Source organism: Populus alba, chromosome 1 (genome assembly GCF_005239225.2).
Source record: "Populus alba chromosome 1, ASM523922v2, whole genome shotgun sequence".
NCBI classification, from domain to species: domain Eukaryota; kingdom Viridiplantae; phylum Streptophyta; class Magnoliopsida; order Malpighiales; family Salicaceae; genus Populus; species Populus alba.
The window spans coordinates 197373-223123 of record NC_133284.1 but is presented as its reverse complement, the minus strand read 5'-3'; the positions used below and the strand labels follow the sequence as shown (position 1 = coordinate 223123).

At 35.1% G+C, this 25751-nt stretch overlaps 3 protein-coding genes and 1 long non-coding RNA gene across 6 annotated transcripts; 2 read left to right on the top strand and 2 right to left on the bottom strand.

Moving 5' to 3' along the window:
- Nucleotides 1-6974: 6974 nt before the first annotated feature.
- LOC118032731 (probable serine/threonine-protein kinase PBL16) lies at nucleotides 6975-16339 on the bottom strand. Its single transcript, XM_073412358.1, has 7 exons — nucleotides 16207-16339; nucleotides 10237-10268; nucleotides 9049-9356; nucleotides 8765-8900; nucleotides 7973-8109; nucleotides 7647-7770; nucleotides 6975-7516 (listed from the first exon to the last, which is right to left on the bottom strand). Exons 1-7 carry the CDS (start codon nucleotides 16317-16319, stop codon nucleotides 7170-7172), a joined length of 1197 nt encoding a protein of 398 aa, XP_073268459.1. The 5' UTR covers nucleotides 16320-16339; the 3' UTR covers nucleotides 6975-7169.
- A 206-nt stretch (nucleotides 16340-16545) lies between these two features.
- LOC118032729 (subtilisin-like protease SBT3.18) lies at nucleotides 16546-19722 on the top strand. The gene is made up of 6 exons (XM_035037504.2): nucleotides 16546-17237; nucleotides 17484-17551; nucleotides 17754-17999; nucleotides 18189-18303; nucleotides 18395-18608; nucleotides 18936-19722. The coding sequence occupies exons 1-6, from the start codon at nucleotides 16827-16829 to the stop codon at nucleotides 19562-19564; spliced, it is 1683 nt and encodes a 560-aa protein (XP_034893395.2). The 5' UTR covers nucleotides 16546-16826; the 3' UTR covers nucleotides 19565-19722.
- LOC118032733 (uncharacterized) lies at nucleotides 18001-20783 on the bottom strand. Of its 2 annotated transcripts, XR_004684696.2 has the most exons (4): nucleotides 20367-20779; nucleotides 20000-20283; nucleotides 19802-19890; nucleotides 18001-19104 (listed from the first exon to the last, which is right to left on the bottom strand). It is a non-coding gene; the product is annotated as an uncharacterized lncRNA (long non-coding RNA). The 2 variants fall into 2 exon arrangements; XR_004684695.2 differs by lacking the exon at nucleotides 18001-19104 and having other exon boundaries at nucleotides 19802-20283; nucleotides 20367-20783.
- A 65-nt stretch (nucleotides 20784-20848) lies between these two features.
- LOC118032730 (YTH domain-containing protein ECT2) lies at nucleotides 20849-24659 on the top strand. 2 transcript variants are annotated; one of them, XM_035037506.2, is made up of 9 exons: nucleotides 20849-21002; nucleotides 21430-21506; nucleotides 21592-21685; nucleotides 21817-21887; nucleotides 22011-22571; nucleotides 23008-23601; nucleotides 23694-23906; nucleotides 23990-24136; nucleotides 24251-24659. In XM_035037506.2, the coding sequence occupies exons 1-9, from the start codon at nucleotides 20975-20977 to the stop codon at nucleotides 24302-24304; spliced, it is 1839 nt and encodes a 612-aa protein (XP_034893397.1). In that variant the 5' UTR covers nucleotides 20849-20974; the 3' UTR covers nucleotides 24305-24659. The 2 variants fall into 2 exon arrangements, with proteins under 2 accessions (XP_034893397.1, XP_034893396.1); XM_035037505.2 differs by having other exon boundaries at nucleotides 20850-21002; nucleotides 21586-21685.
- The last annotated feature ends 1092 nt before the right edge of the window (nucleotides 24660-25751 follow it).

Sequence of the window (25751 nt, the reverse complement as noted above, 5' to 3'; positions counted from 1 at the left end):
CTTGCTTCGAATTTTAAGAGAAGCACATACATTGGATGGATGGATGGATCTCATAGTAGCTTTGATCATATATATAATAGAATCTAAGAAGGATAGGAAAAGATCAGAACTTAAAACCCTAGCTTGATATCCAGAAGCTGCATAGAAAGTGCTCATTTAATTTCTTAAGCATTTCTCCATACTTTTCCATCGAAGAGAAGAGAGAGAAGGGATAAAAAGGAATGGAAAGCATAGTAAAAGAACATACATGGAGGTTTCTCTGGTCGGAGAAACTTCACTCATGGTCACTGTTGATTATCCACACCAAGAGAAAAGGGGGTCGGCGAGAAGTATGTTCAATCTTTTGGTGGAAAATACAAAAGACAAAGAAGGAGTGCAAGATGATATTTATTATTATTACTATTACTACTACTACTATTATTATTATTATTATTATTATTCCTAAGCTTAATTTTATGGGTTTGGCCGCTTCTCTACAAATATATAATTGTATTTCATCAGAAGATATATATATGAAACCCATCTGATTAATTAAAAAAAATATCAATAAAGTGGTTTTAAAAAAATTAGTTAAATTATTAAAACCATATTTTCTTATAAATAGATACATTATTTTTTTAATTCTTTAATGGAATATTATTGACTCAGTCATGATAGTCTATAACAAACTCTTATCCGAAGTCTAATGAAATTTTAGATTATTTAAGATTATGATGTAAAGTATTTTTAAAAATAATTATTTTGTTTAAAAAATATATTAAAATATTTTTTTATTTTTTATATCAATACATTAAAATCATTAGAAAATATTAAAAAATATATTTAATATATTTTTAAATTAAAAATATTTTTTAAAAAATAATATAAGAATACATATAAAAAAAAAACTTTGAGGGACAACACCTTCATGTTTGCTTTTTTCATGAGTGATGACTAAACACTAATTTTCAAAGGTCAAGTTTCCCACCGCCCCAAATGAGCCTCTTAAACTTAATTAGGATATATCTACATCTACTAGCTTGATCATGGTAGTGATGTAGCCCTGTCATGTCATGGAAAAAAATCACTAAATAAATCAAGTCTATATATTATGATATTTATATATTAGTTCAAGAAATACAAGGCACGTAAGTATAGTAATCCTCCTCGTTATGCATCCCTCATTTTACATCCATGTAATTTAATTTATATGAATTTTAATTTATAAAAAATTAATTAATTCATAGATAATGTCACAAACTAAATTTATTTAATAATTTGAAGGATTTTTTTTAAAATATCATGATCAACAAAAAAAATGCAAATATAGCACAACGATATATGAAAAAGAATTGAGAAATAAAATGTTTTTATTGGTCCCTATTTTCAATATGCAACCTGTTAAAATAAAAAATAATTAAGAGATTCCGTTTATGGGATCAACACAATTTATATTATTTTCTTAACAAATTACTCAGTAATAAATCTTTTTTGATTGCACTGTTTTTTTTTAGTTTTTTTTATTGGCCATGTTGCTTTTTTTTAGAAAAAATAAAATAAAAAAAACTTGTCATGGGCAATGTGTGAATGAGAAAAAAAGAAAGAGAATATAGAGGGTCCACGTGAGTGATGTGGACGGGGTAAATGCATGACGTTTACCTAATGGCGTCACCCACCTCCCTTCCAATTCCCCTCTCCTAACTTTTTTAAACCCTTCCCTTCTTTAGGCATTTTAAAATATTTTTTAATTAAAAATATATTAACATAATTTTATTTTAGATTTTTTTTAGTTTTAACATTACCATATTAAAATCAGTAGAGAATATTAAAAAATATATTATCTTAATATATTTTAAAAAACAACTTTAAAATTAAAATTAAAAATAAAATACTCGATACACTACCAGAAAATCAATAAATACCGAGTTCCGAGGAATTTTACCGACAAAAAGATTCCCTCGTATATGCCGAGGAATTACCAAAAAAAAATAAAGCAAAGCAAAAAAAAAAAGATAAACCACTGTTCATCATGTCAATTACAAAGGAAATTACCGACGGAAAAATTCCGTCGGTATTTTACAGAGAGCTTGTTCATCTTCCAATTGCATTGTTAATTGTTTTACTTTACGGACAAAATCATCGACGGATTGAAAATTTGTCGCGTGTTAAAAAATTCAATTGATTAAAATTTTCATTTAAATATTACAGACGGAATCACCGACGGATTGAAAATCATCGGTAATTTTTGGCGTTTCTAAAAAAATTTTATGAAATTGAAAATTTAAATTAAATATTACCGACGAAATAATTAAAAAATATTAATATTCAATTATCCGTCAGTAAATCCGTCGGTAAAAATCCTGAATCCGCTTATTTCACAAGAGATAGACTCATTTCTTCTTCTTCTACTACTACTTTTATTTCTTCTTCTTCTTCTACTACTACTTCTACTTCTACTTCTTCTTCTTCTTCTTCTTCTTCTTCTTCACTATATGTAAAAAAATCAATATCTATTTCTTTCTCTTCTTTATCTCCTTCTCTTTCCCTCCATGTCCGGGTATGTCTTCTTCTTATCCTCTTAGTTTTTTTTAATTAATATGCTTCATGAATTTTTTTTTCCTTAGCTTCACTTGCAAGTATATTAAGTAAGATCTTTCTTTTTTCTTATTTTTTCATGATTTTTCACTATATTTGTTTTTTATTTAATTTTAATTGATTTTGTTCTTAATAATTGTATAAATGTTGTTGTGAGTTTTTTTTTTTTTTTCATATGAGATCAATTTAGTTGATTTATTTATAGGATTTTTAAATTTTTAGCAATTGCAACTTCATTTTTTTCATATGAATTTTTAGTTGAATTAATTTTTTTTTTATTTATTTGTTACAAATTTGTTTGAGTTGATTTTCTTATTCTTTTTTCCAAGCATTTTGAGTATATATTATACAATGTTGATTTATGTTAATTTAATTATTTTATAATTTTTTAAAATGAATTTTTTTAAAATGTTTTTAAATAATTACTGACGGATTTACCGACGGAAATTTCCGTCGGTAAATCCATCGGTAATAAAAAAAAATTTACCGACGTGTTTGTTCCGCCAGTAAATCCGTCGGTAATATTATTACCGACGGACAAAAAATTACCGACAAAAGATTCATCGACGAAAATTCTCCGTCGGTGATTTAGTCGGTAAATTAATTACCGATGGAATATGTGTCTTACACCGACGAAAAAAGTCCGTCAGTAAAACTATTAAATCTTGTAGTGATAGTTTTATCCATTGCCTTTTCATTTAGCACACTTCCTCTTTATTTTATGTTATTACTGAGGCTTTGTTTATTTTTATAGTGTAATAAAATGTAATTGTATTTTATTTTAATTATAAATTTAAAAATATTTAATTAATTATAAACATTATAGTTTCAAAAAGATCTTATTGAAAACTTTTTCAAGATTTTGGTTTAAAAAAGCTAAAATATATATTTTTTTAATCTATTTTTTCAAACTGTAATTACAAAAATTATTAAAATGCCCAACATACACTAAAAAAATTAGGTTGAGCTTTTGGATGGTGGTAGTGATCTACAAGGGTGTTTGGAAGGATGGTTGTAGTTGTCTTTCAAAGTGCTTTTTATTTAAAAATATATCAAAATAATATTTTTTTTAAATCATTTTTTATATCAGCGCATCAACATGATTTGAAAATAAAAAATATATATATTAATTTGAAGTAAAAATAATAAAAAAAAATTAAAATTTGTTTAAAAACACATTTGAAATGCAAAAATAAACATTGCACAATGTCCAAAAATAAGGGATAGCTAAGCTAAAGAACATAGGTGACAAATGGAAAGAAAGTCTACTTTGACTGTTTGATATTGTGTTTTCACTTGCATTTAAGTGCATTTGTTTTGAAAAAATTATTATATTTTAGTATTTTTGTTTTTAAAATTTTGATGCGATGATATCATAAATAAAAAATATATAAAATAAATTATTTTGATGTATTTATAAATAAAAAATACATTTGAAAAGCATTGTACATCACATATACCAAACATGCACGTACTTATCTAAATCAAACTATACATATAAAAAATAATAATAATAAGCAGCTGCATGGAAATTCATAAAGAGATTTGTAAAGTAGTTATTGGTTTTCTATCAGCTACATGCAATTATTAATTAGACCTATTATTTTGTAGTTAATAATTAGTGTTATGTGTTAATCATAAACTTAATTAACTATTGCGTGGTAGTAGCTATATTATATATATAACCAAGCCCGAAGCCACACTAGGGCAAAAAAGGTAAAGAGTGAAGAGACAACATATTAATGTGTTCTACTGCGACTATCTGCATTCTCCTCACAAAGTATAAACTTTTATCTTTGAATCCATTAATAAATGCTCATGATGTTTGAATTATAAGTCAGTTGTCTCAAATCTTCCTTTTATTTTTATTTAACAAATAGAGAAGTGAAGGGATATGTGATGATTTTATTTTATGGCAAAATAAAAACTAGTCAACGCATATAAAGAAGGACACTAGAAACATTCAGAGAGATAGAGAGAACCTTTTGTTACTGCTTCTAGAGTTTGTGATTATACCATAAAAAATTTCTATGTTTGATACTTTCATTAGCTCCTCTATAATATCAAAGCTTCATGGGCGTTTAAGGTGAAAATTTTAAGGAATTACAAACCTACATCATTTTTGTTATGAATTATTTAACAATATCATTGACATGCAACTTAATAAGTTGAATGATCGTTTTACAAATACGATATAGAGTTGCTTCTATACGTGGCATGTTAAACCCAAGTGACTTTTTCTCTGCTTTCAACAAAAAAAAAGCTTATTCGCCTTGCTTTTTTTTTTTTTTTTTTTTTATCCCAATGAATTCTCTATAATGGACCTTATGGTACTTGGTGACCAACTCGATACATATATTATTGATCTACGCAGTGATGATGAATCTCTGGTATTAAAGGTATTGCTAATCTTGCAGATAAAATAGTAAAAATAAAAAAGAATTTAATATTTTCATTGGCATATATGCTTATCAAATTGTCATTACTTTTATCAGTTGCAAATGCTAAAGTGGAAAGAGTTTTTTCTGCCATGTATATTCTCAAGAGTAGATTGCGAAATATGATGAGAGATAAGTAGATGAATAACAATTTAGCTTTATATATTGAGAAATATATTTTCGATGGGTTTGATAATGAAACCATTATGAAGCAGTTTTAAAATATAAAAACTCGAAGAGAATAATTATAATGTAATTGTTTTCATTTTAAAAGTATTCTTAAATTAATTTCATTTGATATGAGTTAATATGTATGTTTTAAATTGATTTGTCTATATAACGCATGTCTATATAATATATAACATTGTGTATTTTTAGCAATTTGTCCCTTCATTATAACCCCACTAAATCACTCTCTTAATTATTTAATTGCATTGTTTAATTATATATGTACCACAAAGCTAGCAAGCTGCATCCCAACACATGCATGAAATTGAGAATAGAGCAATAAAATTATCTTAGCACGTCACGTTTCCCAGCAAGCAAACACACATGACATGATGTCTTCTTCTTCTTTTTTAATAATGTTTTCGTATACATTTCCAAGGTGGAAATTTCAACTCTGACGATGGATGAAGGAAGCGCGCGCTCGTTGCCCTTGAGGCTGTCGTCTTCATGGCAATTTCCTCGAGAGCTACCTACAACGTTGAATATTGAAGAGACTAGTTGACAGCAAAATGGAACCCAACTTGACCCTAGCGAGCAAGCTCCCTCCTAGCCTAGCTAGCTATATTTCCCTCGGGTTGGATCCTCCTACTACAAACAAAGGAGAAGAGTCTCTCTCTGTATGTGGCCACTGAAATTGTTTTCACACTGGAACGCCGACTCACCACCCTTGATATGTAATTTCCTCCGCCATAATTCTCCATTGTGGGCCACTTGAGCGGTGCTATGACTATCTATCTCGTAGCTAGGTACCTAGCTAGTGTTAACAACAGTGCTAAGATATTAGGGTTTAATTAGCTGTTATCCAGAGAGAGTAAGTAAATAATTTACTTTACTTGCAGCATAAACTAGCTCGACGCCATCTCTCTTCTTGAGATACCACGTACGTAGCTACCAACGGGTGTCCCGATCGAGGAGTGAACCTTCCCTCCTCCTGGTCAGGGGGCCTTCGAGCTCCAACTTCTTTGAAAAATCAAATTTAAACCCTAGCTAGCTAGCAGTTTTCTATGTAATTGTTACTTGAAGACGGCCAGAGTCCAGTATTGCCATGAAACTACGCCTATAATTCTGTCTTGTGTCTTGAAGCACCGACTTCAACTTTCTAGAGCAAGTCAAGATAGCAAGCAGCTAGCCAGTCTCCCTTGATGTAACATCTCGTCGTTTCCCTGCAAACTTCTCTTGATTGAGATACTTCCAGCAATAACAAAAAAGGGTCACTTACCACTCAACTTCGTCTATTCCTTTCGCATGTCCTCCTTGTGCATGCTCAGAGCTTCTTTCGGTTATATATATATATATATATATATTAAAATTTATACGTATATTAATTAATTTCATAAATACTAAAATTAACTATCATATGAACTCAATAGCTGAATAATAGCATGGCTATAAAAAAACATACTCGGAGGATGACCTAGCCTAAGGCTCGAATAGCTTGTATGGCGGGTTGACGTGGGTGAAACAATGTCTTTTAGGTAAAAACTAAAAGAAAAGAAAAAGATCCGACTTTTTTCCATTGTTCCATCCAGATCAACGAATCATTAAATGGACCCATCAAACCAGATCTTATAACCATGGCTAAATCTTAGCTAGGTCTTCTCACCAAACCATGGCTAAATCTTAAATTTAAATGCATATCGGTGTTGGTATTCACTTGTACAATAATCCAACTCTCATTAACATACATCACAATCATGTTTGCCCCAAGGATTCCAAGAAAACGACAAATAGGAAGGAGTGAAGGCATAACTTTATTTTCTTTTAGTCACGCACAAGAAAAGCTAGCTATCTAACGCAAGTGAAAAAAAGAACAAAAAAAATCTCTTTTTAAACAGAAGAAAACTTAGCATAATCAAAATACACAGGACTCATGTCAGTTACACTGAATCTTCTTCTTTTCCTTTTAACTCCACATCCGCTACACCATTGTTAATCACAGTGGACACAGTTTTTTTTGTTCGGAACATCTTCAGGTTCTTGCAAAGGCTCCAAGGAATCAACGATATCTCGCATCAGAGGTCTTGCTTTCGGATTTCGGTTCAAGCAATGATAAGCTAGCATTGCCGCCTTTTGAAATCCTTTAATAGGATAGTCTCCTTCTAATCTTGGATCCACAATGTTGAGCAATTTCCTTTTCTCTTTAAGCAAGGGAAGAGCCCAATCCGTCAGGTTCTGCTCGCGGCCTGGTCGTGATTTGTCTAATGATTTTCTTCCTGTCAGAAGTTCAAGAAGAACAACACCGAAGCTGTACACATCACTTCTTGGAGTCAAATGGCCTGCATGAAAATTAGACAGGCAGTGTATAAGACCTAACTTGCTTGAGCATGTCGGAGGCCGCCAGGAAATTGGTCCCTTTCATTCTGAAATGCTGTGCATGACATTAGCAGAGTTGGGAAACTAACTTGCCTGTCATTATATATTCAGGTGCTGCATACCCGTAAGTCCCCATTATGCGAGTGGAAACATGAGTTTTGTCTCCCATAGGTCCATCTTTTGCAAGGCCAAAGTCAGAGAGCTTTGCGTTGTAGTCCTGCTCAGAAATATGCATGACAACAAACGATTCTAAGCTCAGGTTGGTTGAATTATAACAAGACTGGATCGAACATTCCTTCTCATAGCATCTAGCAGGCCTTTCTACATTAACTCTTCCTTGCAATAGTTTCAACTCGGGTTGAAAAATACTTACAAAGGCTTTTTCCAGGCAACAGGTGCAAGGCTTTTAAGTTACTAACCTGGTCTAAGAGAATGTTAGATGTCTTAAAATCACGATAGATGACAGGTTTTTCAGCTTCATGAAGAAAAGCGAGTCCCTTTGCTGCACCAAAGGCAATCTTCATTCTAATAGACCATGGAAGAGGGAGCGACACTCCTGCCGTACAACAAAAGACTTGCACGTATCAGACATCCAGAACAAAACGCCAAAAAAATGAAGAACAACTCATGGCTTCCAACTTGACTAGAAAAGCCTGAATCATTTAGCTATACCAACTCTAGACATGCTAGTTATGCTGCCTACAATTTCCACTTTCAGACGTCCTCTCCACATAATATAAACAAAGAAGCTTCAAATGTTAATTTTTTGCAGGGGCCGCTTCCTGCTCTAATTAGAACTACCTCTAGATCACACATATCATCTCATTTACATCATTCTGCTCCTTTGCCTTCACCTTCCTAAAAATGACATCTGAAATAGGCTGCTGGAAGTTATTCTGGCAGCCTTTTATCATTGCTTATCTTTTAACTGCTTTCAGCACAATATAAGCCCTATCATATCTAATACCAATGTTCTAAGTTATCATATCCCTACAATGTGATCACAGAATGGTTAATGATTATTCTAAAGCCAGGCCTTTTGGATCGGATCTTGCAAAAAAAGAAGACATGAAATGGAGGTAATCAAATCTAAAGGCAGGGAAAAAAACGATGGGCGACTGTAACTCTTTTGAACAAGGACATTCTTTAGAATCACTTTCGCAGCAAATAATTGCCTTGTTTGATTGAAATAAGTTATATGAATTTCATACTTGAAAACAGATTGTTTTCCACACTTCCCCGAGCCATATACTCATATATTAGCACCCGATGTTCGTCCTGACAGCAATATCCAATCAATTTCACCAGGTTTGGATGAGAAAGCTGCCCCAGGAATATGACTTCTGCCTAAAAATCCTCAAAACTGTTAATCAATCTTATGGAGAATATGAAACTTTACATATAAATGAAGGGAAAGGAAATGCAGAAATGGTGTCTCGATGTCGATGACTTGATATTCCACAGGAATAAAAGTAGTAAGAGCACAAAAGATTACCAGCCATTCTCTATGGCCTTGGTAACTGTTATCACCATCATGAACCTTAACAGCAACTTGAAGGGGCTGAAGCTCCTCTCTAGAATCTTTAGCAATGATTCCCTTATAAACACTTCCAAATCCTCCTCCACCCAGCAAATGATCTTGCCTAAAATTTTCTGTGATTAATTTTAGTTCATCGAACGTAAATGCAATCAACGGATTTGCCGCTGAATCACGACGCAGGTTTTCTACTTCTTCAGGATTTGAAGGTAGCTTTCTATCATCCTGTATTGGTCTTCCTGACGGACTTTGGTCTTTTGGGGAGACTAACATGGAAATATGACAACAAAAGAATCACAAACACGATCATCAAATGCTATAAAGAGAAAATACCATGTCAACTCCTTTCATGTTTAAACCGATGTCATAACAATCCAATTGTCTTATATTTTCTTCTCTTCAGAATAAGAGAGCATCAGAGAGGTCAACCAAAAGCTTGTGCTTTATACAGATTCATCAGCCAACAATTAAAGAAACCAAAAAGCTCACCTTAAATTGAAGCCGACAAGTTCCCAAAGCAAGACAAGGAAAGGAGAACAGAAAATAAAAGAGGAAAAAGGGAAAAGATGAAGGTAATATCAGATGTTTGAAGAAAAAGATTAATTTTGAAGCAATGTGTAAGGTTTTTTAGTTCATTACAGGGAATAGAAAAACACTTTTGAGATGAGCATCAAACCACTATGGTGAGTAGAGTAGGTTCCACTATTCACTAAAGAAAGAAAATAAATAAAAAATTTATCATTTCTTGTTGGTAAAAGGATGGAATATCTAGATGTATGATCTTAATAAAATTAGCTATGAAGAGGGCGAATTATACTATGGTAGAACCTATTGAATAAAAGATACAAGGGGTTAAAGGAGCAACAAAAGAATATTCAATCTCATATATCTTTGACATCAAGACTCAATCATTTTAACATAAAATCCCTCAAGAAATCTTAACATAATGAAAAAGTGGGAACATATGGTTCATACAGGACATGTAAAAACAGGGGAAAAGGCAGAGGAAAACAGAGTATTACCATTCTGATCAAAGGATGATAGTGATGGCCACAGAATCACAATAAAGAAGGAAAGAAGAAGAAGAAGAAGTCTACTTAGTTGCATGAATTACACAAAAAAAATTGGGAATTAGTAGTAACCAACCTGATTTTGCATTGCATACAGAAAGCTCCCATCTACAGCAACAATTTCCCATAATTACCAAAAACAAAAGAAACAACCCATAAACGGAGAAACCAGGCTTCTGAACCAATAAGTAAATATAAATAATCAATCCATCTTCCAAAAAATCATTTTTTTTTAATGCTATTTGGGTATTAGACCGAGCACCAAATGAACAATCAAGGAAAAACAGAGGAAACAATTCAGAAAACAACTTTATCTAGTGTGAAACGGAAAGAAGTTGGTTTGTGAGTGAATGCCAACGTTGATGAGAGAGAGAGAATGGTTTATGGGTATGATGAGTTGAAATTGAATGTAAAGATGGGGAATAATTCTTTCTTGGCTATGGAGGAGATGGTCCCACCAAAGAGCATACTTACTTGTATTGTTCTGTTTGCTTCTTTAGATATTCAAAGAAACCAAGCAAGTGTAGTTGCTTTCGTGAGCTTTCTCTCTAGTGCGCATTCCAATCTTCCCACACCACACTGTACAGCACCAATCTTTTTTCCCCTTACATTCTGGTTTTGGTTAAGCTTCGAGTTTCATTTTTTCTCGTTCCCACTTCGCTCCACTCTTTTCACTATTTTGTGCGCACAAACACAGTTATTCAAGAAACTTGCAACCACTTTACCTACCATTATTTCTTTGATATTATTATTATCATTTTGATTTTAAAAAATCACTACTTTAGTGGGTTGAATGATGTCACTTTTTTCTCTTTTTGAATGTATAAATTCAAATTTGAGGTAAGGTTATAGTGAATCAATTTAAAATTGAAAAAATAAATGAATGAATTTGATACCACAAGCTATTGATATATTTTAGTCATAGTGGGAGCAAAGGCTGCTGATTTTGCTTTAGAAATAATGAAAAACGTTGGGATCAATTTATTCAGGTTTTTTGATTTATTTGTTCATCACATGCTGTATACTTGTGATTTCCAAGAGATCAACACCAAAGACGGTGCAGAAAGGTTATGGCCTCCAGACTATACTGGGCAAGAATATATCAACTTAGAACAGTGCTTAAATGTTGGTATGATGCAATGCTGTGAGTGAATACGATGATGATTTACTAATCCATCGTATCATTTGATGACTAATGTTAAGTTCTTACCTCATCTTACTTAATTAAGAGCTGAATTTGAGGCCAGTGTTCCCTTTTCTGCTTACCACCACAACTTTTTAGGAGCCTCGTTAGTTTCAACACAATGACAAGAAGGATGTAATTAGAAGTTCCTGTTCAACTATTAAGTAGGAGATTGAATAAAAGTGAAAATTGAAAGAACACACGTTCATTTACGCACATTTATCGAAAGTTTTTTGTTTTTAATTTTAATGCTAATATGTGAAGGAAGAAGTAGCTTCTTCTTGAATGCTGTTGGTTGATCATGGAAAGTTGAATACAAGCATCATATGCAGATTGCATATTTTGACCAGTATGAAAGAAATTATATCTGTTGACAGAAAAAAAGGAGTTCTTGCTAGGAACACAGATCATGCTTCCTGTGTGTCGTATATGGTGTCTCACTGTTACTATCTAATGAGTAATGAGCACAGGTTATGCTTTACCGTTAGTGGTGTCTATGGAAAGGAATGAGAGGGTAACAGAATAAGGCCCAGAAAGTCACTTTCAACTGGCTGTTAGCAAAAGTTCTTGCTTTCCTGGCTTCCAGATTGTTCTTTGATTCAAGCATATTTGGTTAAAGGATGGAATTGATACAGATGTCATGGAATTGATACAGATGTCAGAAAGAAGGTCCAGGATATGCACGACAGCAACAGCATTGGTGGACGGGTCTTTTTTCTATTATGGTTTATGGAAGAATAAACCTCTATTGTTAGCACCTATAAATCAAACTACTGTGCTTTCGCTAATCATGGGTCGGGAGGTAATTGAATCCAATGGCTGGTAACTAATAACACTACTTATGTTTACCAATGCTGCTATGAAATTTAGGGGAATTTTAACTGTCTCCATCGCCCTTTCCTTTTCAAGTATGACTAAAATGCTGATTCTTTTGAATGCTGCAAGAAACTTGGACTAGTAGTAGAAAGTGTATAGCGAGATGTCCTACTTCGTGACTGATATTGGTCTCTTCACTCCTTTGAAATATCAGATTCATATAAGAAAAAAAGAATGTTAGTGAATGGTGGGTCCAATTTCATGCATGGTCTCCGCTGATTTCTTTGTATCTGGACTTCAAAACCCTGGAGATAACCATATACTATGACATGGATGGATGGATCAAAATGAAAACAAGCTGACCACTATACTTGTTCTTTAGCATCTCTGTTTTCTAGTCGCATGCATACGCAAACACCCATGTGGATGCTCTAATGCAAAGGCAATATCTTAGAATTATATAATGCCTAACAACTAAAGACAATTTATGCAGATATAATGAGAAGTTGTGTAGATAATTGGAGATCGAGTAGTATACAAGTTTAATTAATCATAGTCATAATCATATTATGATGGTATACTTAGACTTAACAAAGTGATGTTAAATCTATCCTATTCCAATTAATCACCAAAATGGGAATCTACTCATTGCATGCAGACATGTATAGAGGACAATAAGGCACTCAGCTAGCACAGCACATGCAAAGTCAGTATCCTCTGCTTATATCTAATAATGACTTTATTCACAATGAGAAATTATGCAGTGACTAGAAAGTAATGTAGAAGTACTGTCAAACACAATCATCGTGTAATGCTTGCAACGAAATGATGCTGGATTTCTACTAGATGATCATCAACAGGGCTGTAATTAGTGCACTCCACATTGCCATACAGTAGAATTTTAAAGCACACATTACAGATACCAGCAAAAGCAAAGTCCTCGATGCCTTCTACAGACAATAATGGCTGAAGTAATGCGGATATTAGGAGAGAATGTGGAAGTATTTGTTAATCATAACCGTAATCTAAATATCCGAAATGAAGGATAATCTTTGCCTAGATGATTATCAACTTTGGCATCAGTACATTACAGATTGGCATACAATTATAAAGCACTGTTTTTTTTTTACTAACACAGTGACTAAATGCAACTTTGGGAGGTTAGTTATTGTATGATGAACTTCATTACTTGCATCCAATATACTACCATTTCCTAATCTAATGCTTCCAAAATATATTAGAACTTGGGCCCACCTTTACTAAGAGGACAGCTTACTATTTTGTGATTAATAAATGTCGAGCTGGACCTGGGGCCAAAAGGTTATTTTTGATATCTGACTCGTCACTTCTTGAGTTGTTGAATACCTAAACTCCATGCAACAAAGGGGAGTTTTCTTTTCCTGACACCAAAAATTACAAAGTATGAAACTTTTCAATACCTTCTATGTGCAGAATGCTGCAGACCTATCTGCATGCACATATGGTTTCCATTACTACCTATATTTGGAAGGTTATTCATCAGAACTCTCACTTAAGCATATGCCCATATGAAAGCATAAGGTATTGTTTGGTCAACCCTTATTCTAACAAGGGAAGTTTATCTTATTGATAAATATCCATATTGACACTTTTCATGAGTTATCTGTGAGCAAGTTGCACAGTGAGCTGTAATATTCAAAATTTCCTGATCATAATGCAAGGTGATTTTTTCCCTTTCTTCATGAGTTGTCTCTGACCAAGTTTCATTTTGAGCTGTGATGTTCAAGATTTTCTGATCATAATACACGGTGATTTATTTGCCACTTCATAGGTGAAATCTTGACAAGAAGTTATTACAGTGGTGAGCAATTGCATACAGCATATTCAAGTCTGTTGAAAATCTTTTCATACATCAAAACAGCAGTAAAAGATAACATGCCAGGCTCTCATAGCAATGAAATAACCCTTTACATTTTTCAATGCGAAATTGAGGTTTAGCATGCATATCTAACCTATGAACATGTCAGAAATGATTTGCTTAGTTGGGAGAGTTGGCATTTGTTGTCAAATGACATGATAAAGATCTAGAAGGTGGATTGGATTTAACCACATATCACTCATCTAACTATTATAGTGCCCCTAGAAAGATAAATTATTTATGCTGCACTTAAATTTCCTGCTTAACAAAGCAAACTAGATGCTTTACTTCAATCAAATTATGATGATTCATTAAGATTCAATTATGGAATTCTATGATAGAAATGTGGTGCCTATTGTCAAAGCAAGTTCTTAGGGTTCATGTTGAAGAGGTTTAATGATTTGAAGTTGATATATATTGGAAGGTGAACCTTTAATCGTAAGTTCCAAGGCCTTAGATTGTAAACTTGTGATTATGCAACAAGAATGGATTCAATTTACGCAACGTGTCAGCGAAAGTTTAGCTAAGCAATCAATTGAGTAGGATTGATCATTAAATCAGTATTTTTTTTTCAGTAGACAGCAAAGCTTCTACAAGCAACTTACACAAGCTTTTTCTGATATTTAGATAGGATTATACCTTAATATGCAAGGTTAGTCATCTAGCATAGCTATATACCTTCGTAGGACAGGAAAGAAGTTGAGATACTGAGGTTTAATATATTAGAAAAGACTGAATTTGTAGTGTCACCTGAATTTTCTACTCAGAGAAGCATTTGCAGCTTGGACATCAGTAGAATTTCAATGATTGCTAGATCTCTTTATGTGTTTTTAAAGTATAAATCCCTACTGCCACTGCCTATATCCAAAAAAAAATTCTCATCTATAACTATTAGCTAACTTGATTACAAGGTTTCCAAAACTAGGGTGCCTTTTTATCGAACAAAAATAAATCTATCAGCAAAATCAACAGTTCTGTATGCACCTTATTTGCCTATTTTCTGAGTTGCATTATTTTGCTTCTCAAAAATTCAATTTTCAAAACATTGAATATTATATTTTAGAAGCTATCCAAAGCTAAGCAATCATCTTAGTCTACTAAAATTGTTCTAAGAAAAAAGAATAACTGGAAAGATTTTATTCTATCAGGAATGATGAGGGTCACATGCATTTCTCTTTATGGTATATGATGAAGGTAGTCTTCAGCTGTAATTCTACCTCTATGCATAAGTAGTCCACTACACTAGTGATAAAAAAAGAAAAGAGGAGGGGGTAGAGACAGAGAGAGACAAAGAAAGAGATAGGGAAGGTGTAGGGGTTGCTTATATTCATCGTGTTGGTACTATAGCTTTGAAGGGAGGGAAAATAACATTATAGACTCAAGAAGGTATGTCAGTACTATTTCAGCCTTAAAAGCCTTCAAATGCACGCACTGTAACCAATGTTTCCATTCCCACCATCTTTGAAATGATATTTCAGCTCATGAAATGCTATTTAATCCCAAGCAGACATGTGATTTTTCCATGGGAGACATGGCAACTTATCTTCAATGTTTTTGGGGCCTATTTCTCTCACTTACTCTTTATTTTATTCAATCAGAATCCACATCTCATGTAACTTTATAATCAAAAGTGCTTCAGCCTTTTTTTCTCCCCGCTCCAATGATGATCCTGTCTCTTGTTAACTTTGATCTTCTTGTTTTATGTAGGTTTATGTTGTCTATTTAGGACGAAGCCAATTTCACGATCCTTTGGTCACTTCAAAGTCTCACATTCAACTCCTTTCTAATGTGTTTTCCAGGTACTTTTTGAATAATCAAGTCTTGACCCCCTCTCTAATAATGCTTGAACTCAATCCCTTTATATCGTTTCCTTTTGCAGTGAAGAAGAAGCTAAGCAATCCATGCTCTATAGCTACAAGCATGGTTTCTCTGGTTTTTCGGCAAAGCTCAACTCAACCCAAGCAACTATCTTAGCCAGTAAGGAATTAATCTTTCCTCATTGTTTCAACAAATTATGATAATAACATGGACACATATGGTCGAGAAACTAAATATTACGTGCATCCAGATACGAAAGGAGTGATATCAGTTTTTAGAAGCAAGGTACTAAAGTTGCACACAACAAGAAGCTGGGACTTCTTAGGCCTTACCTTGTATAGCGGTGAAGTAACTCCGTTGCAATTGACCTACGGTGATGATGTTGTAGTTGGGGTCTTTGATACAGGTTTTGTGCTTGTTCTTCCTTCTTGTTAAAGCAATCCATTCCTTTTTTTTTTTTTTTTTCTGGAATAAAAGCAAATTACCATTTTTCTTGAAAAAAATTTGAAAAAAGGCAAATAAAGTATACACTGAGAGTTTACAGGGTGTCTTCGTGTAATATTTGAGTGCACAGCATAGATAACAGTAATATTTTAATTTACCTTGGTACAGTGTCTCATCATGTAACCTATAAATGCATGGTATCAGAAAGTTTCGTATTTATCTATATCAATTTGTTGCTGATACTTAAGGTATATGGCCTGAGTCTGAGAGTTTCAAGGAAGAGCCAGGCCTGGGGCCAATTCCATCTTCTTGGAAGGGAAAATGTGTTAAAGGGGAAGATTTTGAACCAAAAAAGGACTGCAATCGGAAGTTAATTGGTGCACGTTACTACCTCCAAGGCTTCGAACAAGAATTCGGGTCATTAAATACAAGTGGCAACCCAGAATATCGATCAGCTCGAGACTTTCTTGGTCATGGGACACACACAGCTTCAACAGCAGTAGGATCCATGGTGAAGAATGCAAGCTTCCTTGAATTTGCACTGGGAACTGCTAGGGGTGGAGCTCCAAGGGCTAGGTTAGCAGTGTACAAGGTATGTTGGGGCAAAAATTTTGATGGGAATTGTGCAGAAGCTGACATTCTTGCTGCTTTTGATGACGCTTTACATGATGGGGTTAATATAATCTCGGCCTCGTTTGGTTCCGACCCTCCATTGACTCCATTCTTTTCATCAAGTGCTGATATTGGTTCATTTCATGCAATGCAACTGGGTGTAAGTTCAGTGTTCTCAGCTGGAAATGCTGGCCCTGATCCATCTCTGGTGGGAAACGTCGCACCATGGACAATATCTGTTGCTGCTTCCTCTATTGATCGCGTATTTCCAACTGAGATAGTCATTGACAGTAACTTCTCTGTCATGGTAATTATTTCTTACCAGTTTTTTTTTGCATTAAGAGCAAGGAGCACACAAAATAATTTTGCATGGCAGGAGAAAAAAAGGAAAGAGATGCAGAATCTATTTTTTGCTGTGGGGTGATCTTAATTATTAGCTCTATATTTAGGGTTGTCACCACTATTAGGCCCCTACCTAGCTTGGCTTATTATGTGTTGGGATATGCTTATGGGCTACAATCAGTTCTGCTAATTTAGCAGTCATGATTTACAGGGGGAAAGCTTAATCACAAAAGAGATTAACGGAAGATTGGTGAGCGCCTTCTCCTATTTTGCTGACGGGTACCATTCTCTCCCTCTCTGTCTACGATCACCACAGCATGTATTTGATTTAATTTTTGTTGTAAAAAGTTGTTGAAAATCACCGTTTACATCTCTGTACACCAGCAACTACTGAGATGTGGGTCCAAGGTAGGTCCAAGTATCAACTTTTTCTTAGGTAAGACTCCTTTTGTTCCAACAGAACATCATATTCATTTTTCAGGGCTTGCTTGATGGAGAATTGGAACAAAAGAGTAGCTAAAAGGAAGATTATTCTATGCTTCTCCAACAGAGGCCCGGTGCCATCAGCTGGAATTGCACAAGCAGCAGTCTTGGCGGCCAGTGGATCGGGAGTGATCTTCGTTGAACCTCCCACCAGGCAAATTGTCGATGTTGATATCATCCCCACAGTGCGTGTCGATGTTGGTCAAGGGAATAAAATTCAAATCTATATTGCTCAATCTTCTCAGTGAGTGAAAAGGATTCGTCATATTTCATAGATTCCTCGCCCCTGGAAATCACTAACTAAAAGTCTAAAATTACTATTGTGAGAAGGATGATTAATGGATGGGAACAGCTAATAGAACTAGAAAACAATACACTGTTGTTACAGAACAAACTCGACCAGTTTCTAACATGAAAGTTTTGGACCATGAAGGAATCCTGTGGTGAAGATATTGCCGAGTAAAACTGCTATTGGAAAGTCACCAGCACCTGTTGTAGCATCCTTCTCTTCTAGAGGCCCGAGTCCAATTTCTCCTGACATCCTCAAGGTATGCTTCTTGCAAAAAATATCCAGTTTACACAATTACAGTCCGCTTCCTTGTGCTCTCTTCATTTTTCCTATCTATTTTCTCATGACAGCCAGATGTAACTGCTCCAGGAGTAACCATATTGGCAGCATGGCCCGCCAAGACTTCTCCAACATTGTTACCATTTGATGATCGCCGTGTGAATTGGAACTTTCAATCAGGAACATCAATGTCATGCCCTCATGTGTCTGGAGTAGTCGCACTTCTCAAATCAGCTCACCCTGATTGGTCTCCCGCAGCCATTAGATCTGCTCTAATGACCACAGGTAAAAAAGAAACCCTTTCTTGTACCGTTCACACAATGCTATTGCTGTCCATGGACCATATGGTGCATGCCTATAATACTACTGGACTTCACTACAAGGTCACCTAATTTTCTTCCTTCCTTTGCTTTCCTCACTTTTTTTTTTTATATAGAATAGGATGTGGAAGAAGATTCTAAAAGACCCCAAATCCTCCCCAAAACATTTCTTCATTGGTTTACAGCTGAAAGCTTAAAATCCAGGATCCACATTTCCTAGTGGAAAACAAAGATTTTGTATGATTTAATGGTATGCGTGAAAGTTTGTCACTTTGTTCTGTTCTCTCACCAGCATATACAAGGGACAACACATTTGACAGCATCCTAGCTGGAGGATCAAGGGAAGTTTCCGACCCCTTTGACATTGGTGCTGGCCACATACACCCTTCCAAAGCAATGGATCCGGGCCTAGTTTATGACATGAAAACCAGAGACTACATAATCTTCCTCTGCAACATTGGCTACAACAAAAATCAAATAAACATGTTGGTTCTTCCATCTCCTGGGACTGACACAAGCTGCTCTCATGTACACCAAACAAACTCCAACATAAACTACCCTTCAATCACAGTTTCCAATCTCCAATCCACAATGACCATTAAGAGAACTGTTAGAAATGTGGGTAGAAAAACAACTGCTATATACTTTGTTAGCATTGTGAAGCCTCATGGAGTGGAAGTGCTAATCTGGCCTAGGATTTTAATCTTCTCATGCTTCAAGGAGGAACTCTCTTATTTTGTGACACTCGAACCACTCAAGAAATCTCAAGGGAGATATGATTTTGGAGAGATAGTGTGGTCTGATGGATTCCACAAAGTTAGGAGTCCGCTGGTTGTGTTAGTGAACAACAGCAATGATGATGATGATGATGATCCTAGTGTTTTTGCATCTAATAACACTGCAGCTAGCAGCAGTATTTAGGGTCCCTTGAGACCCTAGCTGCTCTTACGCGTATCTTTTTATGATTGAAGATTGGGGATTTTCATGTCTTATTGATATGTATGTACTGTACCATTAATCATCATGTTAGGCTTCTGCCTAGGTGACTGGTTTTCCTTTCATTATTGAATAAAATCCTTGTGCCCTTTCTTTTCCTTTTATCTTTGCTTGGTTTACCTTATGTGAGCAAAAAGTAACATAGATGGAAACAAAATGTACCTAGATCAGCATGCCTTGGTGCTTCTGCTTGCCACCAGAAACTCTTTGTTCTAAGACATAGCCATGGAAGGGAAAAAGATCGGCAGCGTCTGAATTGAGAGCACATGAAGGAATTGATCAGAAAAGGTTCGCACCTACTATTTCCATCAATGGATTGAGAAAAGAGAGGAAGCAAAAAACAACTCCTGAAGACTATACCCGTTGATTACACTGTGGAATCAAGAGGTATAAGAACTCTCTTGTTCGTTAGTACCTAAATTATAATTGATCTGCTCTGGAACTTTACTTCATGGATTGGTCGGACGGATACATGACCACTATACCAAGCCAGCTTATACGGTTTCTTATCTGTTAAGAATCTTTGGGGTTCTTGTCGGCTGCTTCTTCTCCATAAGGATTGGCCGGCATGCAGCTGGGCCATTACTTTTATCGTCAAGACTTCACATTGCTCTTTCTTTTGTGACCCATAACATAGCGTACACCTAAGGCAATGTTTGGAAACTGCTCAGATAAAGTGAATATGTTTTCTAGTTTTGATTTTAAAATTATCAGAAAACTGATTTACCTTGTGTTTTATCTTCAATCAAATATGTTTCCTTTTCTTTTCTATCTGCTCACAAATTAAGATAATAACCCCAGGAAATGACAACTGCATTGCACAATTGCAATCGGATTCTAATTTTTCTTTTTCAAAAAAAAAGAAAAAAGAGGGAGAGAAAAATCAAGTTGAGAGAGTGTTTTTCTCAATATTTAAAGATCTCAGCTTTATTAAAAAACAAACGACTCCTTACAAAAGTTACAGGGGAAGGATGGTGGCCTCCATGTCCCTTTCCCTTTTCCACATGATTCCTAACTCATCCTACTGTCACCCTCACCTATCTCACCCGCCGATAAAAACTCATCAATCGAAAAACCTTATAAATAAGTAACTCGTGGCTTGCCGAGTGGACACGTGGTCCAGTGAAAAAACATTGATGATATCACTAAACGACCTGCGGGTGAGACAAAAATAGGTGATCGAAGCGAGTGGAGGGTGCTGGTCCTGCTGGAGGTATTTGAATCACAAACATAGAGTGAAAAAACCCTCTTTCCCCCAAAAACCCTAAAAGCTCAAACCTTTGGCGGCTATCAACTGAACCCACCAAAGGGTTTTATCATCTCCCAAGATCTATCATGGCTACCCTTTCATCTTCTGCTGAACGTATCCTTATTTACTCTTCTGAGCTTTTCCTTTTCTTTTGGCTTGCTGCTGTTTTCTGTTATTATTATTTTTTTGCTTTTGATCTGCTGGATTCTTGTTTTTGGTTTGTTTTATAGCCTCCTTTTCAGGGATTTTGTTGAACTTGAGATGGTCTTCGAGTGTTTTTTTACTATACTGATAGCTATGCCTTTGTCAGATTGATTTGTTTGGCATATATGCAGGACAAGTGAATTGAATTTCACACTGTGAGATTTGGTTTTCTGTATTTCGCTTGATTTGTCTATTGAAAGCTTGCTTCTTGGTGATGTGCTTTTTTTCTCTAAATATCTTGGTTTTTCTTAGTCAAAGTTGGGACTTTTTTTCCTAATATTTTTTAAAATATAATGATTTCGAACATATGTAATTCCTTTACTTTTAATTTCCATAGAAACCTCAGATTTGCTGCAGAAATTATCCCTAGACTCACAAACAAAAACCTTAGACATGCCCGAGCCCACCAACAAGGTAATTTTCAGCCTTTAAATTTAGATCTTTATCTTTGGTTTAGGCTTGTGCTTATATTTGTTAATTTGGTTATTACTAGATCCAGCCAAGTGACCGGTCTGTGACCCCAGCGCTATCCAACTTCATGGATCCAACTGTGTGCTATCTTCCTAATGGTTATCCCTCGTACTACTATGGTGGTGAGTTTAACATGCTGAAATGCTATTGGATTTTGATATCAAATGCTTTCTGTATTGAATTATTCCTACCGTGATATCTTTAAGAGATGAATGTAAATTTGATAAATTATGTCTCGCTGCTGGTCTTCTAGGGTATAATGGAACTGGCGAGTGGGACGACTACTCAAAGTATCTGAATACAGAAGGAGTAGATATGACTTCTGTGAGTACATCTGTATGGTTGATAGTTGTTTCAAATGGAAGTGTCATTGTTATTCTTCGATAAGTAGAGATTCTTTTCTCTTCTAAGCAATTGGTTTTCTAATGTGCCTTTTTGTGTTTTTAGGGAAACGGATCTGCTATGTATCCTCATGGTTATTGGTATGGACCCTATGGCCCATATTCCCCAGCAGCTTCTCCAGTTCCTACAATGGGAAATGATGGTCAATTATATGGTCCTCAGCACTACCAATATCCTACTCCCTATTTCCAGCCATTGACTCCTACCAGTGAGCCCTTCATCCCCAGCCACGTAGCCCCATCACAAGGCGATCTTTCTATCACAACAGCTGCTGACCAGAAGTCTTTGCCTGTGGAAACAGGTAAAGAGAATTCTAATGGCATTGCAAATGGTGGGGATGTTAAAGGAGCCAATGGTGCAGTTCCTTACAAACCTAAGTATCAAAATTCATATGGAAGGGGTAGTTATACAAAGGGCATTCCTGCTTCTGGTTACAAGGATCTGAGATCTTGTTTTGATAGGTTACAGCCTGATATCCCGTTGCTGGATAGTTCTGTACTTTCCGATGGCCTGTATAGGAACACTGATATTTCTTCTTCATTTTCAAAGGCTAGCAATGCTCCATCTTCAAGAAATCAGAATTTCCATCAAAATTCTCATTTCATGGTATGCCATCTATGATCTTCCACATTCCATCTATTACATATTTTTTACTAAATTGGTGATTCTGGATTGTGTCTCCCAACTTATTCTTCATAACCTACTCATAATATCCTTCTCAAATAAACTAACTTTTGATTCAGAAAAATAAACTTATTCAGTTGGTTAAATCCTTCTCCTTCATTCTATTACTTATTTGTTCAAGTTGTGATAACTTAAGTTGATGTCATTGTTAGTCTACCCTCTGATTCTTCATTTCTATAATATCATCTTTGATTGGTAACCTGTATATCAAAGTTTGGGCTATATTAAGATTTGTGTTTGACTTTTGATTTTTCATAATATTTTCAGACTCATTTTGTGAACATTCCTTGTTTTTCCAATTACAAACATTCATTTATAGTGTATTTTTTCTCATGGATGATTTTGCTTGATTTGTCAGGGATGGCAGCACCCCGGTCTGGCATCAGGCATGGGTTCAACTCATGGATATATGAATAGGATGTATTCCAACAAACTCTATGGTCAATATGGGAATGGTTTCAAATCTGGCATGGGCTTCGGATCTGGTGGTTATAATGCAGGAATAAATGGTCAAGGGTGGTTGCCTATCGACAGCAAATATAAACCCAAGGGGCAAGGCAATGGTTATTTTGGTTTTCGCAATGAGAATATTGATGGCTTGAATGAGCTGAACAGAGGACCTAGGGCCAAGGGCTATTTCAAAAACCAGAAGGGTTTTGTTCCTTCCACAGCAGTCAAGGGACAGGGTGTGCCATCAAGTGATACTAATGCCGAGGAGAAGGATAAGACAACTGAGGTTCCTGATCGAGAACAATATAACAAAGCAGATTTCCCAGTGGAATATGCTGATGCTAAATTTTTCATTATTAAATCATACAGCGAGGATGATGTGCATAAGTGCATTAAATACAATGTCTGGGCTAGCACACCAAATGGTAACAAGAAGCTTGATGCAGCATATCAAGAAGCTGGGCAGAAATCTGGTGGCTGCCCAGTGTTCCTTTTATTTTCGGTGAGCATAGGGATGCTATCAATCTTTCCGATTTATTATTCCACAACTGTCAATGGCTATGGGCTTAGCTTTCTCTTTAAATTATTTTCCAGGTCAATACTAGTGGGCAATTTGTGGGACTTGCAGAGATGACGGGCCGAGTTGATTTTGACAAGAGTGTGGAATATTGGCAACAAGACAAGTGGACAGGCTATTTCCCTGTGAAGTGGCACTTTGTGAAGGATGTTCCCAACAGTTTGCTGAAGCATATTACCCTCGAAAACAATGAGAACAAACCTGTAACCAACAGCAGGGACACTCAAGAGGTAGTTATAGTTGCTTGTTTAATTCTTTGTTGGTTTTTTCCCCTCATCTTTTTCATTGTAAAGTGCACTCTTGGTGATTTTAGGTCAAGTTAGAGCAAGGGCTTGAAATGATAAAGATATTCAAGGAACATAGCAGCAAAACATGCATATTAGATGATTTTGGGTTTTATGAGGATCGGGAGAAGATGATTCAGGAGAAGAAGGCCAAGCAACAGCAGCTCAAGAAACAGGCACTTGATCTTCACCATATGTTTTTCTTGTTTTTTAGATTATTTTTATGGTTTCTTTCCACTGTCTTTGAGAATACTTTCTAACTTTTGCTGTCTCATTGTGCATTAGTGCAGGTATGGGATGGAAAGCCAAGTGATGAAAAGAAAGAGCTGGTAAATGGTTCATAGAAGTCTCTGGGCAATGTCTCTGATTCGAGCTAAGAACATACTTGAACTGCATATTCCAATGGAGACCTGAATGATTCTGAGAATGTTTGGTTAGTAAAACTAAAGATGCATCAGAGGCAATGAGAAATATGGCAGATGATAGGTTTTGGGGGGCTTAGGGTTTTCTGCTTTAGGGCCATTATATTCCTATTTTGATATTTGTTTTTTTTCCCCTTAAATTTCTATAGTTATTCTTATTTTCCTGTTTGGTTCTTTTCTGCCTTGTCATGTAACCCCTTCGTTAGGTTGGCAAGGGTGGAAAAGTATGTGCAATAGATTTGAGTAAGAGGAGCTTTTAATGCCCTTTTATGGCTTCCTTGTTCCTTCCTTCACAGTTTTCTAGCCTAATATTATTATCACCACAAGCCATCGTTATTTTTGCTATAATCTTCTTCTATTCTTGGAATGTTTGCAAGAGGGGGAAGATTCATTGATTGCCTTGCCTTGCGTGTGCCGTGTGGTTGTGGTTGAGAGCAGCAGGCTATTATAAGATTAAAAGCATCAGAAGTGCTGGAGGTTTTTCTTGAAAAGATCCTAGCGGCTTCCCAGTTGACTAACGTCTTGGCTAGATTCAGATCAGCTTGCAATTGACATTTTTTTGAGTGGCAGAGAAGAACGGGCCAATGAAACTCCAATACCACCCTTCCTGTGGTAAAGTGAGTTTGCATTGTCCCACAATATCCAATCAGATGGAAAAGGAAGGAAAAATCAATGAATGGATCTTAATGTCTTTGCATGGAATGACTCTCTGTTCTGGATATGCAATATGCCTGCTAATTAGGAATTTAAGAATTCCATTAATTTTAATTTCCCAAGCAGCTATTAATTTCTTTCCATAAAAGAAAAGAAAACATAACAAGATAAAAGGCAAAGGAGCAATCATGACATGGTGGGATGCTAGATTCAAAACTCAGACAAGCTGTCAATTAAAAATGTATACTTGGTGCGGTGGGATGCCAAATTTAGCAAGTTTGGTTTCAAGAAATATACGTAGGTAAGGTGACATGCTAAATTCAAAATATTTGTGTTCAGCTAAATTTAAAGCAATATGCTAAATCCAGCACAAAAAAAATACTATCTCTAGAATAATTTCATGAATTATTCATTCATGGAGGTGGTGATCTTTCTATATCTATAAATATAGATCTTTCTATATCTATAAATATAATAAAAAGCAAGTGATTTTTTAGTAATTTCATTGTTTGAAAACAAGGTTCAAAATATTCCTAATAATAATTGTTTTTTCTTAATAATTTACTTTCAAGTATTAATTATCCTAAAATACAAGAACATTCTTTTAAATTATTTATCACATTTCTCGAAAAAATTACTGATTAAATTATCTTCAAATCTTCTTGATTAAGTCTGTTTTTACATGTACTTGAATATTTACCATTAATTTAATGCT